Here is a 15,259-nt window from a genome sequence, read left to right as displayed (position 1 = left end):
ACCTTCCCTTAGGTACTGATGTCTTTCACCAATCAGGAAGCGCCAACTTATTTTAAGTCTGTGATTCCTAAATGCATTGGATCATACTTTTTTTGACAGAACATATGCTAGTGGCACACCTTTGGAACCACTGGTCACTCAGCCACTTTCCTCATCAAGAAAGGTCCCAGGGAAGGCCCTGGTCTTCATTGCAGTCACCAAAAGGCTTGTCCCGGACGTGGAGGCTGTGTATCCTCTTACTTAAGGGTGTGCATGGAGCCAGCTCTTGAAAACAAGGCTCAGGCCCCTCCCCAGAACCTGTGTGTTAATGAGATACCAGAGGGTGTGATGCACAGCAGTTTGAGAAGCAATGTTCTGTATCTTCTATCCTTTCCCCACTGAGCCTGCTTGGCTAGGTCATCTCCCAAGACAGGTAGGGCCTGTAGGCCCCCACCTAGATGTAGAACATTCCTATGTCTGAGAATCCTGCACCTATATTTAGGAATTTCCTCACATTAGGAATCTATTTCTGAAACCCATGACGGGAATCAACAGGGACCACCAGCCATCCAAGGGGCCTCAGTTTTGCAGAAGCTCATAAATAGTAACAGGGAGTCCTCCTGGCTTGGCCCCATATCCCTGCTCAGACGTGTCTTCTACAGAGATGCTTGGAGACTAGGAGAAGGTCACCTCAGAGATCCAAACAGAGTCACCCCTGAGAGTCTGTCCCAGCTTCCCCTGGAAGGTAAATAACGGGTCAGCCACAGGCACTTGGGGCACATCTCCACAACCCTCAACCACTTTAGACAGACTCCAGAGGAAGGAAGGGGGAGCCAGTGTCTAAGGGGAAGACATTTTATTGAGACTCGTTACAGAAATAGCTACGGAAAGCTAAGAGGACTGAGAGAGAGCTGCTGTCTCCCTCGGCCCAGGCCATTAAGGAATCCATGAGAGGGGGAGGGGGTGCAGCCTGGTACGGACCAGAAGGAGAGATCCCCCCTCCAGACCCAGACACTATCTGGCAAGATGAGGGAAGTGAGAGAGAGACAGGAGTTGACAATCTAGATGCCTAGATGTCATGGGGGAGAGACAGGTAGGGGCCAAAGAAGAGCCATGTTTTGGAGTCACTGTCTCAGGGCCTGTATCACATCCTTCACTAACATGGTGCCAATCACCATCTTCTCACTGTTGACAGTCAGCTGGGCAGCTCCAGCTGCCTGGGCATCCAAGGTCAGCAACACTAGGCTCCCGCTGGTCAGTGTCCTCCCTGCAAACCTGAGGTAGGGGTAGAAGAAGGAGTTTAGCCCTGGGGTATGGGACCCCTCCTTTAAACCAGCCCCTCCCAAGGACCCATCTCTTCCCCTCTACTGTGGCCTAGTACCTGTACTCATCAGATGTGCCACAAGGGACACGACCCAGGTTGGCAGTGGCAGTCACTCTTTGCACTATAATGTGGTCAGTCCGGCAGGTGTCCGGCAGCATGAGTTTCTCTGTGATCTCATTCATGCCTGTCAGCTTCCCTGGGAACAAATAGCAGGATGAGGGCAGAGGCCATGGTGGGGCCTGAGGCTAGCCCCTGAGTCTGCTCACATTACTCACATTCCCCTCACCCTGGGCTCTGCCACATCAGTTTTGGAGATGGAGAACTTCCCTCTCAAACCTGGTCCATAGGACACTTTTGTCAGCCTATCCACCCCATGCCATCCCACCCTGGGCTCTGTCCAAGTTGACCAAAACCCCAAAGTGGGGCTTTCCCACTGACTGGTCAGTTCTTAGAGGTTTCTCACCCTCTGAACTCCACACCAGTGGTCTTCCTGTTTTTGACACCCATACTTGCAACTCACAAATATTGAGAGCCCCCACAAAGAGATCACTGGTGGCTGCTAGGTTCCCGCCCACGGCTCTGGGACTTGGGTCAACAGGCCAGAGTCCAGAAGCTCCTTGAAGCCCTTGAAGGCTTCCCAGTAGCATTTCCTTAAGCCCCAGGCCTACATGACAACCCTAGCACCCTCATTCTACAGCAGGGGTGGGCGCCATATAAGGCCTGTGAAAATCATCTGCCAAGGCAACTACAGTTCCAGCCATCATATTGTCATTGTTGTTAAGTGCCATCGAGTTGATTCTGACCCATAGCAACCTTGTATAGGGTTTCCGAGGAGCAGCTGGTGAGCTTGAACCGCCAACCTTGCAGTTCAAACGGCTTTGCAGTCTGGCGCATTAACCCACAGCGCCACACCAGGACTCCATCACATTGTTGTTTTTGTTGTTATGTGCTGGTTCCAACTCATAGCAACATTGTACAGGGTTTCCGAGGCTATAAATCTTTATGGGAGCAGAAAGCCTCTTCTTTCTCCCGTGGAACAGCTGGTAGTTTTGAATTGCTGACACTAAGGCTCGCAGCCCGACTCGTAACCACTACGCTACCAGAGCTCCATCAAAAACGTTGCTGTTGTTAAGTGCCGTCGAGTCGGTTCCGACCCATAGCAACCCTGTACAGGGTTTCCAAGGCTGTAAATCTTTATGGGAGCACATAGCCTCATCTTTCTTCCGCAGAACCACTGGTAGTTTCGAACTGCTGACCTTGTGGTTTGCAGCCCGATTCGTAACCACTACGCTACCAAAGCTCCTTTAGGGGTGAGTTAATTAAATGTTTGACCAAATATAGCAGGCTAATTTTTAAGTTGATAATTTTGTATGGCCTGTGAACGATGGTATATTTTGGTAGAAAAAAGGTTCCCCACCCTGTTCTACAGGATTGATTTCCCCTCTTCCAGCTGAGTTCTTTGTCCACCTTCTCACCCACCCATAGCCTTCTCCTCAGTATCTCCTCCACCTGTTGCTTGCCCCATTCTGTCCCTCCTTTGAGAACAGACATTCCTCTCCTATATTTTCCATTCCCTGCATCTCTGATGTGTGACATTTTCCTGCTCCTATACCTTTAGTCTGTGTTCAAGTATTTCCAGTTCTGAAAAGTTCCTCTTCAGAAGTGAGATCCTTTATCATGCCAGGATCTTGTGTCTCCTGGTTCACAGTCAAAGTCCTCCAAAGAGTCCTCTAGTTCCTCCCTCAGCCCACTGCAGTTGGCTTCTGGTCCCCCTTTGGCAATGAGTAGAGACTCTCCCTGATGTTGGCAGTGACCTCCTATATGATGGACCATAAAGGTCTCTGTTAGTCCTGGTCTTCAGACAACTTCGAGACACTCCCCTGCCTTGTCACCCCTCTTGGTTCTCCTCTGACCTCGCTCTCTGCTCCTCCTTTCCCCCTGCCCATGCATTTTCTCCTGGGAAGGCAGGGTTTCCTTAAGGTTCTGTGCTTCGCCTCTTATCTTCCCCCTCCCTCTCCTGGAGTGATCTCATTCACATTCACAGCTTCAGTTAGCACCTCTACACTCATGACTCCAGTCCAGAGAGTGTTGCTGGGATGCAGACTCACATTTCCAATCAGAAACTAGACACTTCCTCCTCAATTTCCCAACTGTATTTCAAAATCAGGTGACCCCAAACTAATCATGATCTTCCATTGTCCCTTGAGCAACTGTTCTTCTTTCTTCTAGGTCAGGGATTGGCAAATTATAGCCCACAGGTCAAATCTAGCCCACTACCTGTAGGGTTTTTGCATTTTTGAAAGGTTGAGAAAAATCAAAATACTAATATTTCATGGCATAGAAACATTATATGAGATTTAGATTCCAGTGTCCATAATAAAGTTTTATTGGAACACAACCACACTCATTCAGTTACATATTATCTATGGTTGCTTTTGGGTTCTAACAGTTTAGTTGTGATAGAGACTGTAGGGACCTTAAAGCCCAGAATATTGACTTTATGGCCCATTACAGAAAAAAATTTGCTGACCTGTTTGCTTGGTGAAATGCACTGCCATTCTCTACCATCTAAGTCAGAAATTCTACAGTCAGTTTACACAGCCCTCTCTCTTCCTCTTAGGGCAATTTCCCATGGCTTACCTCTTGCCAATAGCACCTCATTCCCTTTCCCATGACTCTAATCAAACTCTTTACCATCTCATAAATCTACTGCAATCCATAACTCAGTGTTATAGACTGAATTGTGCCTCCTCCCCCAAAAAACAACCCATGTACTAAATTCCTGCTCTTTGTGCCTGTGGATTTGTCTGTTTGGATTCTCTTTTATGCTACTGAAATCCTACCAGTGTGGAGTGGGTCCTAACCCTAATCACTTCTGAGTTATAAAAACACTAGACTAGACACACACATAGGGTAGACAAATGCCATGTGAGGATCATCTATAAGCCAAGGAATGGTAAGGGATCAGGGAATGCCTAGGGCTACTGACAAAAGAAAGAGCTGACCCTGCCAAGATCGGGATTTTTAGTCTCCAGAACTATGAGAAAATAAGTTTCTGTACTTTAAAGCTACCCACTGTAGTGGTTACGAGTCGAAACTGCTTAATCTCAAAGTCAGTAGTTCGAAACTACCAGCTGTTCTGTACGGGAAAGATGAGGCTTTCTGTTCCCATAAAGATTTACAGTCTTGGAAACTTTATGCAGGGTCACTATGAGTCAGAACTGACTCCACGGCACATAACCACCATCACCACCACGTAACGAAGACACTAAGTGAATGGCAGAAGTTTAGTCTAAGGTCATACTCCAAGTGCGCAGAAGGTTTAAAGCTTAGTCCGGACTCATGAAGCCCAATGTTTCGCCCATGTTTGCTGGGTTGCCACTTTTTCTTGCTGCAGGCTTTTCCTTTTCCAGTTTTCTGAGAGTCATCTTTCTGAAACAGAAATCTGAGCCTGCCTCGCTGCCCTCACTCAAAATCCCCAGTGACTCCTCCTCTGTCAGGAAAATGAAGCCAGCAGCCACCTTTTCTCTTTGGGCCTTAGCTTCTTAATCTCTATTAGAGGGTTGGACTTAAAAACTTTTTTGACCAAAGGGTCATAAAAACTCTGAAATACTAAGACAGGAAGTCTTTAGCATGGCATTCAAACCTTCCAGAAACTAGACCAAACATATGTTTTTTTCAGCTTTTCCTATTTCCCTGTGCTAGGGGTCTGCTGTGCCCCAAACCAAACTGCTGCCCTTGCTCTTTCCCTGTAAACTTTCCACCAACACCACCATGTCATTGCTTGTGCTGATCCTCAAGCTGGAGTGGTGCCCTAGTCTTTCCTTCCTGGCTGAGTCTCAACTCTCTCCAAAGCTTTACTGAAGTGTCTCAGCCTCTGTGAAGCCTTTGCTGGGGTCACGACCACAGGAATCCCTCTGTCTGGAAGGGCTGATGTGCCCCCAGCATGACTGTGCAGTGGCACTTAGTGAATATATGTGGGTGGAGCTGAGCCCCCTTCCTGTCCAGCTCTAGGAACACTCACCCTGCTCCTTCTTGAACTCATTCTCACTCATGAACACAGGCGCCATCAGCTCCCCCACAGGTGGCTGAATGGAGACGTAGAACTGTCGGGTTTGGGTGCTGGGAAGGGTGGAAGGAAACAGGGAGAGGACGTGAGGCCAGCATCTCTCCTTATACCTCCTACTTTAGGTAGTCGTAGGAGGAGAGTAAAGGAAAGTCAGGGGACTTCCAGGTCCATAAGATCATGTTGTAACCGCCACCTATCACCACCCCCAGGTCTGGATCATTTCAACCCTGCCTCTCCCAGTCCGTCCTCCCACTCCCACCATGAGCTGGATACATACCATAGCTGGAAGTTGGCTGCCTGGGTTGAGTCACAGAAATTAATGCCCATTATAGCAGTGATGGATTCTCCAGGTGCCAGGGACTCTGTAGTGGTGGGAGGCAGTCCAGGGACCATAGACTTTATTTCAGTGGGGAGACACCACCACGAGATAAGTTTTGAACCTACTCTAGCCCCATTCTCCCAGCCATTGCTAGAGCCAACCACCTCTCTATGGAGCTCTGGCTTCCTGATCCCTGGAGACTAACTTAGCTGATTCTTCCTGAAATATAAACACCCTCCTCTCACCCGATCCCTTCCGACTCAAGTCAATCCTGAAATAATGAAAGCCCACACCTTCTGTCTAAGCACCTTCTGCCCTGATATGAAATAGCTTATTTCCTAGTCTATCTTGTCTAGCAGGGCATGGATCATGTCAGATACCATCTCTGTTCCCACATACACACAGTCTGGCCCCTGGCCCCTGGCCTGGCATAGAGAGGCCATCAACACCCACAGAAAGGCTAAGCCCATGCAGAAGCCTCTTCTTCCACCCCATCCAGGCCCTTTCGCACCGATTTCAGGAAATTCCTGGATGCTGATGCCGGCAGGCAGTTTGGGGGCACCCATGCGTAGACCTTTGATGGGGTTTTCAGAGTTGTTGGAGAAGTGGATGTGCACAGACACCATGTGGGGATCCCCAGTGAAGGGCTGGCGGCTGAAGGCATAGTCCACAGCCAGCCCCTCTCCAGCTACCCGGTGCAGCAGTTCCTGCCTCCCAACACCTGACACTGGACTCAACAACTGGGGTGGGGGGGAGAGGGAAAGAAGTGTGGAAATGGGCAAAGAGAAAGCCTGTTCCAGCCCTGTCCTCACCTAGGGTCACCCAGCAACTGGATCTCAAAGCGATCCTTTCCAACACAGCCCATCCCCTATGACCCTAGCCCTAGGTTATAGCACAGATATATGTCCCAGACCCAGTCCAGTCCCTTCCCAATTCCACTCACCGAGGGCACCAGGGAGGGATCTGTGAGAGTCAGGCCCTCAAGGTCAGTGGCCAGACTGGTGGACACAATCGTGGGGGGAGACACAGGCTGCACACTGGGAGGGGTGACTGGGAGGAGATGAGGAAAATTAGAATGAGGAATGAATCTGTGGGTAGTACAAACAGTTAAGGAGCTCAGCTGTGGACCCAAAGTTTGGAGGTTCAAGTCAACCCAGAGATGCTGCAAGAGAAAGGCCTGGTAATCTACTTCATAAAAATCAACCAGTGTTGATTGTTGATTTCCCCAAGGAGCACAGTTCACGTTTGACGCACATGGCGTCACCACGAGTCAGAGTCTACTCAACAGCCACTGGTGGTAAAATGAGGAATAGGCCAAGTGGAGTTGGCTTGAGTTGAACAAGGTAACCCAGAGCACAATCAGCACAGTTCAGCACCATGGACAGCGCAGCAGCCTGTTGGCTCCCAGTGAATACACACACTGCCCCTCAATCTCAGACTGTGAGGTCATCCTGTTGTCCTCTCAAGACCGCAAGAGGTGTTCTGTCTGCTCCCCGCAGGACCGGAGGAACCTAATCTAGATCCCCCATGGACCCGCCTCAGTCACTCTCCCCAGGTCTCTTTCCCTCGCCCAGTCTACTACCCAGACTCACAGTCCTCTAGATCAAGCAGAGAGATCTCCTTCACTGCAGGGGTACTTTTGCTGCTTGGAGGCTGAAAGAGAACAGTAGGATGGGGGGGGAGGGGGTGTGGGAAGGGGAGCACCTGGCCTGTTCTGAATTGGGTGGGAGGTATAGTGGTCTGTTGATAGGGATGATGGTGAGAGATGTCTAGCTCAGATCTACCCAGAGGGTAGGGAGGACCCTGGCCCACTCCCACACCCCCTCTCTGCCCCAAAGCTCTCACCGTGTTTCTCCTCCAGGAGGCAGATTCCACTTGCTCCTCCTCAGACTCCGATGTCACCTCAGATTCTGAAGAGCTGCTGCTGGAATCGCTCCCTTCATCTGAGGACATGCCTGCTCTGTGTCCCTCTGGCACCTTCTTCTTCTTCTTCTTCTTCTTCATCTTCTTCCTCTCACCTTCCTCCTCACTCTGCTCACTAGAGAAGAGAAGGAATGTGGGGCTCAAGCCCAGCCTAGACATCCTGCCCTCACTCCAGCTCACTGGAAAGGAAAGTGGAGTGGGGGCCTGGGCCAGCAGAGCCCATACCTGGGTTGCTATGCCTGAGCCTCAGTACAGCTCTTAACAAGCAGGCATCATCCCAGGTGCTCATTTTCTTCTCCACTCTGTTGCTGGGGGATGTCCTGCCTGGTTGCAGAGCGCTACTGCAGCCAGCCGACGGGCCAACCACTGAAGTAACCAGAGGGTCTAAAAGACCCCTACCAGCTCACAACAAGGCTCAGGGCTTTGGGGACGCTGACTAAAACTAGGTGCAGCCCTTCTTTTCCAGTGATACCCCGGATCCCCATTGGCCATCTGGCCAGCACCCGTCTTACGTGTCACTGCTTTGCCCTTTCTCTTCATCGTCATCTTCATTACCAGACTCACTGCTGGACTCCCCGGAGCTGCCCTCACTGCTGCTCTTACTGTCCGATTCACTCTCAGACTCAGGGTCTGGGGAAGAAGCAGATAAGGCCTCCCTGTCTCATCTGCAGGCGTCCGTGGGTCCTGAGAAGGAACCCTGGGTCCCCAGCTTCAGACTCAGCACTAAAGCTTCACACCCCTCTGACCTGCCCCTGCCCCTAGATGTGAACTGGACCCACTGGGGAACATTGACAAGACCTGCACAAGCACTCCCAGTGGACATACACACACACAGACACATAAACTGCCAAGTCGGTGCATACCCCCTTGGACACACAGCCATATAAACACACACATACACACACACAATCCCAGACACAGTCACACACACACACTCACACAATCTCAGACACAGACACAATCTCAGACACAGTCTCACACATACACACACAGAGCAGAGCTACAGAGGCCCCACACTACCCATCTCACCACTGTCCGCAGATTCCGTGGGCCCTGACTCCCCCTCAGAGTCTGAGTAGAAGGGCTTCTCCTTGTCCTTCCTCTTGTCCCGATTTGAGCACTTGGTCCATTCAGGAACCTGCAGGTTGGGAGCAGGGGAGAGGGTTGTTTCACCCTGACTGGGGAGGGGGAAGGAAAGAGCAGGGCCTTCTTCCCCTTCCCCCACCTCTTGTTGGGGCTCTCCCTGATCTCAGCCCCAAAAGGGAATGAAGGGAGAAGAGGAAAGAGGCTCTTACAGTTGGGACACTGCCAAACCAAGAAGCAAACAGCACTGGGGAGGGCCCAGGGTGCAGCCCATGAGGGGAAGGGGTGGAAATAAGCACTGCACACGGGGGGCAGGGGGGGGGAAGAGGGGCAAACGGCATACGAGGGGGGACCTCAGTGTATTCGCCCAACAGGCCCACGTGGGTCTCAATAAGAGAGAGGTCTTCTTCCTGTGTGTGGGGAGGGTGTCAGCAGGGCTGGGGATGTGAGGAGGGCTGCAGTGGTACTCCCAGGGCTCCCTGTTACCAGGTACTCCTCTCCATAAGCATCCAAGTCAACCTCACCCCCACTGACCTCCACGTTGCGCACGGATGGGTCTGGGGCTTCCTCCGGCCAGTCTGGGAGCTCCTGGTAGCCTGTGGCCTTGGCATTGAGCAGGTGAGACAGTGAGCCCAGCTGGAAGTGATCTCGGTCTGGGGGCAGGGTTAGAGGTCAGACCAGTAGTGCCTGGGGAGATGTTTCCCAGGTGTGGCCGGGGGCAGTTCTGGTTGGACTCTTAGACTGGGTTAGAGAATAGATGGCGGAGTCCCATAGCAGCGCTGCCACCATGCCTGCACTTTCAGGCCCATATGCCATAAAAGGAAAAGCTCTCAGGCTTGACCACAGCAGGGGCTGAGGAGTGGGGACCAGTGGGACTAGAGAGGCCGGCAAGAGGGAATTTTGGGTTCATCTACTTGGGGTCTCCCTGCTGGCGCGGCAGACTCTGAATGTGATCTTCTCTTCCAGGGCAGTGGGGTTTGCATGCTACCCACAGCCAATCCCAGGGATGGAGACAAGAATGGCAGCTACAACAGCTACAAGGCTGGCCAGGTTGAGTTAAGGAGGAGGAAGCACGTCTGGAAAGGGGAGCAGTCAGAATGGGACTGGCAAGAATCAGGGTCAGGGTCAGAGATCAGGCATGTGGTATAGACGACCCAAAACAGAGACTCAGGAGGGGTGACCGGGTCAGGGGAGGGAAAAAGGGACTGTCACTTTCTTTGTGGGAGATTGTCCAAATTTGCCCTATCCCTTAAAAATCTCCTCATTTCTGATGGTAAGAAGGGTTGCACAACTTTAAAAATGCAATCTATGTCCCTGAATTATACATGGAGAAATTGCTGAGGTAGCACAGGTTTTGTTGTGTATATGTTCACTTCAAAAAACAACGAACTAACAACAAAAAAACCCTACAACTCTCCATTCTTGAGGTCCAGGGAAGAGAAAAAGAAAAGGAAAAAACAAAATAAAAAGAAGAAGAAGAAGAGGATGCCCAGGGGACCTAAGCTGTGTGCAGTTTCTCCATTGTAAGTGTTGGGTTTGGTTTCTTGGAGTTCAGAGAGCCTGCCAGAGGGTCTGGCCCTCTGAGGACTCTTGGAGCCCTTGATATGGGAGAGAAGGCCTTAAGGGCCAAGCTGGGAAACCAAGACAGGACTGAGGGCTGGGCTGGGGGGTGACCTCCAGAGACTCATCCCATGGAGTGTTGGGAACTGCATTCTCAGGACTTTTACAAATATGCATCTCCCCTCTGTATTTTGTTTCACTTCCTGCCTTCCTAAATCCTTGGTATTTAAAATCTTAATATATGAGTTTGGATTTAGTGTCTGACTAGACTCCCTGGCTGGTGCACAGGTAACGGGCTCTCTGCTAAAGGAAAGAGAGACAGTTTGAGTTTACCCAGAGGGGCCACCAAAGAAAGGCCTGTAATCTACTTCTGAAAAAAATCAGTCATTGAAAACCCAATGGAGCGCAGGTCTGCTGTGCACATGTGGGGTCGCCATGAGTCAGCATTGACTGGATGGCAGCACTTACTGGTTAGTGCCTGACCCGCTAGGGGACCAAAGAGGCAGCTGGAGAGAAGAGAGAAGCCAGGAGGCAGAGACTCAGGTGAGATGATGTGAGTGTGCTTGTGGGTAGATATATAGTGAGCCCTGGTTACTGCAGGAGGGGCCGAAAGGACAGGCCAGGGGGCGGACCGGCATCTCCCTAGAAGACTGAGGCCTGGTTAAGGCTGGGATCTGTGGCTGCGATCCTCACAGGAAGGTTATCCTTAACTTCAGTCCCCACCTTTGAAAGATGACTCCAAGACTGGGGCCGGTTTGGGTGCCAGGAAGAGTTTCTTGGCGTGGCGGCTGAGGGCCCCACCCTGCTCCGAAGGGACAATGAGCTGCCGGGTGAAGCGAGCTCGGTCGCGGATATCGTAGTTCTGGTCATACTTGGCCAGACTCAGCACATACTGGGTCAGCAGCTTGGTCTAGGGGAACAAGAAGAGGTGAGTCTCCAGTGGGTGTGGTAGGGGAACTCCTTTAAGCCAACACCCCAAAACAGTGCTTCTCACCCCCTCTCACTTGCAACCGACTGCCTCTACCCAACTTTTCCTCCTGGCCCTGCGATTGCTCCAGACTCACTGTAAGTTCTCTCATCTCTCTGGCCAAGACCCTGGGCCCCAACTAAGACAACTACCTTGGACCAAAATTAGAGGCTGCCCTCTTGGCCCAGGACTCTGCTCCCACCCCACGTTGCTGGGCCAGCCTCTCTCTCCTGGACTGTCAGTGAGTGAAAGTCTGGAACATTCTGCTAGACCTCACAGTTTACAAGACTCAGGGGAAACTAGGTGCCAAAGAAGAGAGCCAGGGGACAGTGCAGGGACACCCTTAGCAGAGACTGCCCTCATGCCCACTGACCTTCCCTCCTAGAAGGTTCTAATGAGACCAGCATAAACTGCACAGGGTCTGTTGAGGCCCTACGGGGTTCACAGTCCTTAGTCATGGCAGACACATCCCAGGACCCAAAATGCTCATTTTGGCCCTTAGCTTGGCCTATTCTAACCTGAGAGGCCTTAAGCAAATGACAATGGTAGGTAGCAGTATTGGTAACCGAGTGCCTTCTAGCTCTGAGCACTGTGCTAGGTGTGTTACACTCTCTTGTAACCCCACAGTCCTTCAGGGGGGTGTGTCCAAACCAAATCCACTGTCACCAAGTCCATTCTAACTCACTGTGACTTTAAAGGACAGAGTCGAACTGCCCCACAGGGTTTCCAAAGCGCAGAGGTTGATGGGTTCAAACTCAACAGGTAACCACTGTACCACCTGGGGTCCTTTGAGGTAGGAACTGCCACCCCCATTTTACAGAGGAGAGCCGTCATTAAATGACTAGCGCAAAGTGCTGAACCCTGGACTCTCCTGAGTGGCCCTCTGTCCCTTTCCCTCACTGTCTACCTACCGACCTGGCCCAGGAAGAGAACTGCGTGCACCCTGGCAGATGGGTAACAGTCTCAGGGGGTAGCCCTGCTACAGACCCCATCCACCTGCTCAGATGACTTGTTTCAGGTTTGGCAGCTTTTTCTACCAAGTACCAGAGAGTAAGTAAGCACTTTGGGCTCTGTGGCCATCCAGACTGTCTGGACTGTTCAGTTCTGCAGTTGTAATCAGACCGGTCAGAGACAAAACATAAATGAGTGAGCAGACCATAGTTACAAAAAGCGGCAGCAGGTCAGATCTGACCTAGGGGGGCTGCCTTACTGAACTGAGTGAGGACAGTGAGTATAAGTCTTGTCAGCACATTACACTCTGTGCTTAGGAGAATCTTTTGGAGGTAACTCAGGGGATCCTGTACACCAAGAGGCTTCTGACATGTTGACATTCTGGCTAAGGGACTGCTCATAACCTCACCTTGGGACTGACAATGAACGCCAGCACCACCCAAACTTGAGCAGAGAATCATACCTTATCACTGGTACAGACAGGCTAAACATCACCAATCTTGGGGAGGTCCCTCTTCAAAAGGGACGGAAAGGAATACTCCCACTGGCAGAATGGAGGTCACAGCTCCCCAGGAGTTATCTACCTGCTGACCCAGGACAGCTGCCCCAGCCCAAGGGGAGAAGAACTGCACTCCTGGAGGAGAATCAGCCCCTACCAGGCCCTGGGGTCCCCAGAACAGCTGTGGACACTCATAGACCAGTCACTTGCTCCCAACCACCCTCTTCAGAAAGACGTGCTCGAGTTCAGGCCGGACTGGTGAGAATACTGCTGAGGTAGTTTCTAGGGACCAGAGTATTTGGGGTGGCAGCTCTCAATCTTCACCTGCTTAGAGTTGGTCAGATAGAGCTTGGCTGCCAAGTTGATGACCTGCAGTTTGACAATGTCTTCCTCTGCTGTGAAGGACTTGGCCATTTTTCTCAGGACATCAGGTGCAATCCTGGGAACGTGCTCACAGTACTCGCCAATGAGCCACAGGATGCTGGCTCGGGCCATGGGCACCTATGGGTGTAGGGAATGAGAGGTGAGAGGACTGGGAGAAATTGGGAATAGGAGTAGGAGTATGGACCACCAGGGAACTGGTCCTTCTATCCGTGCTGGTCTATTGTATGGTGGGATTCTCTAGAAATTGGAGTGGGGGGCAGCAGGAGAGAAATGAAAAGGTGGGCATTTCCGGGCCAGCACCTTACTAATGCGTCTTCCACAGCGTTTCATTAGCCTGAGTAGAGTCTTCAAGCCCCAATGTTGGCCATGGTTTAAAAGACTGAGTTTTTCAGTTCATTACAGCTTCATGGCTTTGCTGCCATGTTCTTTTTCCTGAATTTTCAGAAATGCTTTGGTTGAATGTTTTTACCTCAGCAAAAAAAGCCCAGGATTGTTAATCATCCACCCTTGGCCACAGCTTTGTTGTTGTTGTTAAGTGCCACTGAATCAGTTCCAACTCCTAGTGACCCTGTATAGGGTTTCCAAGGAGCGGCTGGTGAGCTCGAGCCACTGACCTGAGGTTCAAACCAACTTTGCAGTCCAGCGCATTAACCCACAGCGCCACACCAGGACTCCTGGCCAGAGTTTTAGAGACAGTGAAAACAAGAGAGGTGGTAAAGGCTGTGGAGCTGGGTGAAGGATCCCAAAAGGGAAAGTGAATTCTCAGCAACAAGGTCAAGGTCACACGGTCTAGCCTGTCCCTTCCTTCTACCTGAAGACCTTTAAGGACCAATGTAGACAGTATGGAAGTGGATTTTGATAAGGCTAGAGTATTTAATTACAGGATGGGTAGGATGATGCTGGGGTAAGGAGCGGAACATTGGACTAGTCCCTCACCTGAATGTTGTCTGTGAGCTTTGCCAAGTGTTTGATGATCTCCCCATGCTGTGCTGGCTGCATCTGCAGCAACTTCTTTATGACAACCACTGACTCTGCAACCACAAGCTCTGTGGAAGGTGAATGAGTGGATGGACCCCTGTGCAAAAGGTGACCACATATGGGGGGCGGGGGGAAAGACACACCTACAATGCCCCCAGGCCCTCCTTCTCAGTCCCCTGCAATCCTTTTGTGATCCTCAAAGCAGGAGGAACATCTGGACACCAATCGTGGCACACATTGTGCTTAGACAGATAGGTGGGCACCCATTGGCCATCAGAGTCAGACATGCAGGCAGACACCCACTGATCATCAAGGCTGGACACTCAGACAGACAAACACTAACCATCACGGTTGGACAACAGCTGTACCAGCCCGTTGAGACATGTGTCACGGACTCGGCCTATGTTAGTTGCACATCGTCCAATGGCCTGGATTGTGGCCGCCACAAAATCTTTGTCCATGCTTCGGATGTAGGTCTGTGGGACACCGTGACAGAGAGTGACCCCAGGTAGCCAGAGTCACCACAGGCTAGAGGGTGACCTTTCAGCAGGTTGTGATTCCTCACTCAAAGATTCATCATGCCTGAATGAGAAGTAGAAACCACCCCCTGCCCCCATATGTGATCCCCCAGCCCAAACCCAGAAGGCAGCATTGGGAGGGTGGCCTGAGACAGCAGATCTCCACTTTGGGGCTCTTAAGCACAGGTCTGATGACCAGGGTGATTCTCACCAGAACAAGGATCTGAAGTGGACAGGGCTGGCCCTGGTCTATACGTACCTGGAACTCCCGTAGGACGGTAGGGATGTTGGTCTCATTGGCCAGGTTAGTCAGTACCTCCAGCTTAGGGGAGGAGTGAAGACAGAAAATGTGTAAGTTGTCATTTCTGGTCTTTCAAAACCCTTTATGCTAAAATACATTTCACAGACCAGAACCCAATCCTCCGGCTAGGACTGCATTGTCCTTGGACTGACGGGGGACTTGGCAGAGATTGTGAAACTTGTCCAGAATGCAGGAGGGTCAATTTGCCTCTTAAAGAATTCCCTGACAATATACTTACAATCTGATTGGATCACTTCCCATCCCTATTAAAAACGTTAACGCTTACTACTGCTTTGTAGGATAAAGGTAGTAAAAAGTATAACGTTTTTAAAAGGGATGGGACATGATCCAATCAGATTACTTACCATCATCTGTATGTCTCTGAATAGCCTGAACACTGTCTA

General features: G+C 50.9%; 1 protein-coding gene across 1 annotated transcript in view; it reads right to left on the bottom strand.

The window, feature by feature from the left end:
• Positions 1 to 1,103: 1,103 nt before the first annotated feature.
• Positions 1,104 to 15,259, bottom strand: part of AP3B2 (adaptor-related protein complex 3, beta 2 subunit) — a 37,608-nt gene continuing 23,452 nt past the window's right edge. The window contains exons 11-27 of the mRNA XM_006870954.1: positions 14,814 to 14,876; positions 14,380 to 14,512; positions 13,995 to 14,104; positions 12,999 to 13,175; positions 10,981 to 11,167; positions 9,232 to 9,350; positions 9,051 to 9,107; positions 8,644 to 8,752; positions 8,127 to 8,244; positions 7,537 to 7,729; positions 7,284 to 7,344; positions 6,635 to 6,741; positions 6,203 to 6,431; positions 5,650 to 5,734; positions 5,328 to 5,425; positions 1,361 to 1,499; positions 1,104 to 1,254 (exon numbers count right to left, since the gene is read on the bottom strand). Of these exons, the coding sequence (XP_006871016.1) occupies positions 1,104 to 1,254; positions 1,361 to 1,499; positions 5,328 to 5,425; positions 5,650 to 5,734; positions 6,203 to 6,431; positions 6,635 to 6,741; positions 7,284 to 7,344; positions 7,537 to 7,729; positions 8,127 to 8,244; positions 8,644 to 8,752; positions 9,051 to 9,107; positions 9,232 to 9,350; positions 10,981 to 11,167; positions 12,999 to 13,175; positions 13,995 to 14,104; positions 14,380 to 14,512; positions 14,814 to 14,876 (2,136 nt within the window). The remainder of the gene's footprint in view (positions 1,255 to 1,360; positions 1,500 to 5,327; positions 5,426 to 5,649; positions 5,735 to 6,202; positions 6,432 to 6,634; positions 6,742 to 7,283; positions 7,345 to 7,536; positions 7,730 to 8,126; positions 8,245 to 8,643; positions 8,753 to 9,050; positions 9,108 to 9,231; positions 9,351 to 10,980; positions 11,168 to 12,998; positions 13,176 to 13,994; positions 14,105 to 14,379; positions 14,513 to 14,813; positions 14,877 to 15,259) is intronic.

Source organism: Chrysochloris asiatica, unplaced genomic scaffold, assembly GCF_000296735.1.
Source record: "Chrysochloris asiatica unplaced genomic scaffold, ChrAsi1.0 scaffold00156, whole genome shotgun sequence".
Taxonomy (NCBI): Eukaryota; Metazoa; Chordata; class Mammalia; order Afrosoricida; family Chrysochloridae; genus Chrysochloris; species Chrysochloris asiatica.
The sequence above is the reverse complement of the archived record's forward strand: the minus strand, read 5'-3'. Positions and strand labels throughout refer to the sequence as shown.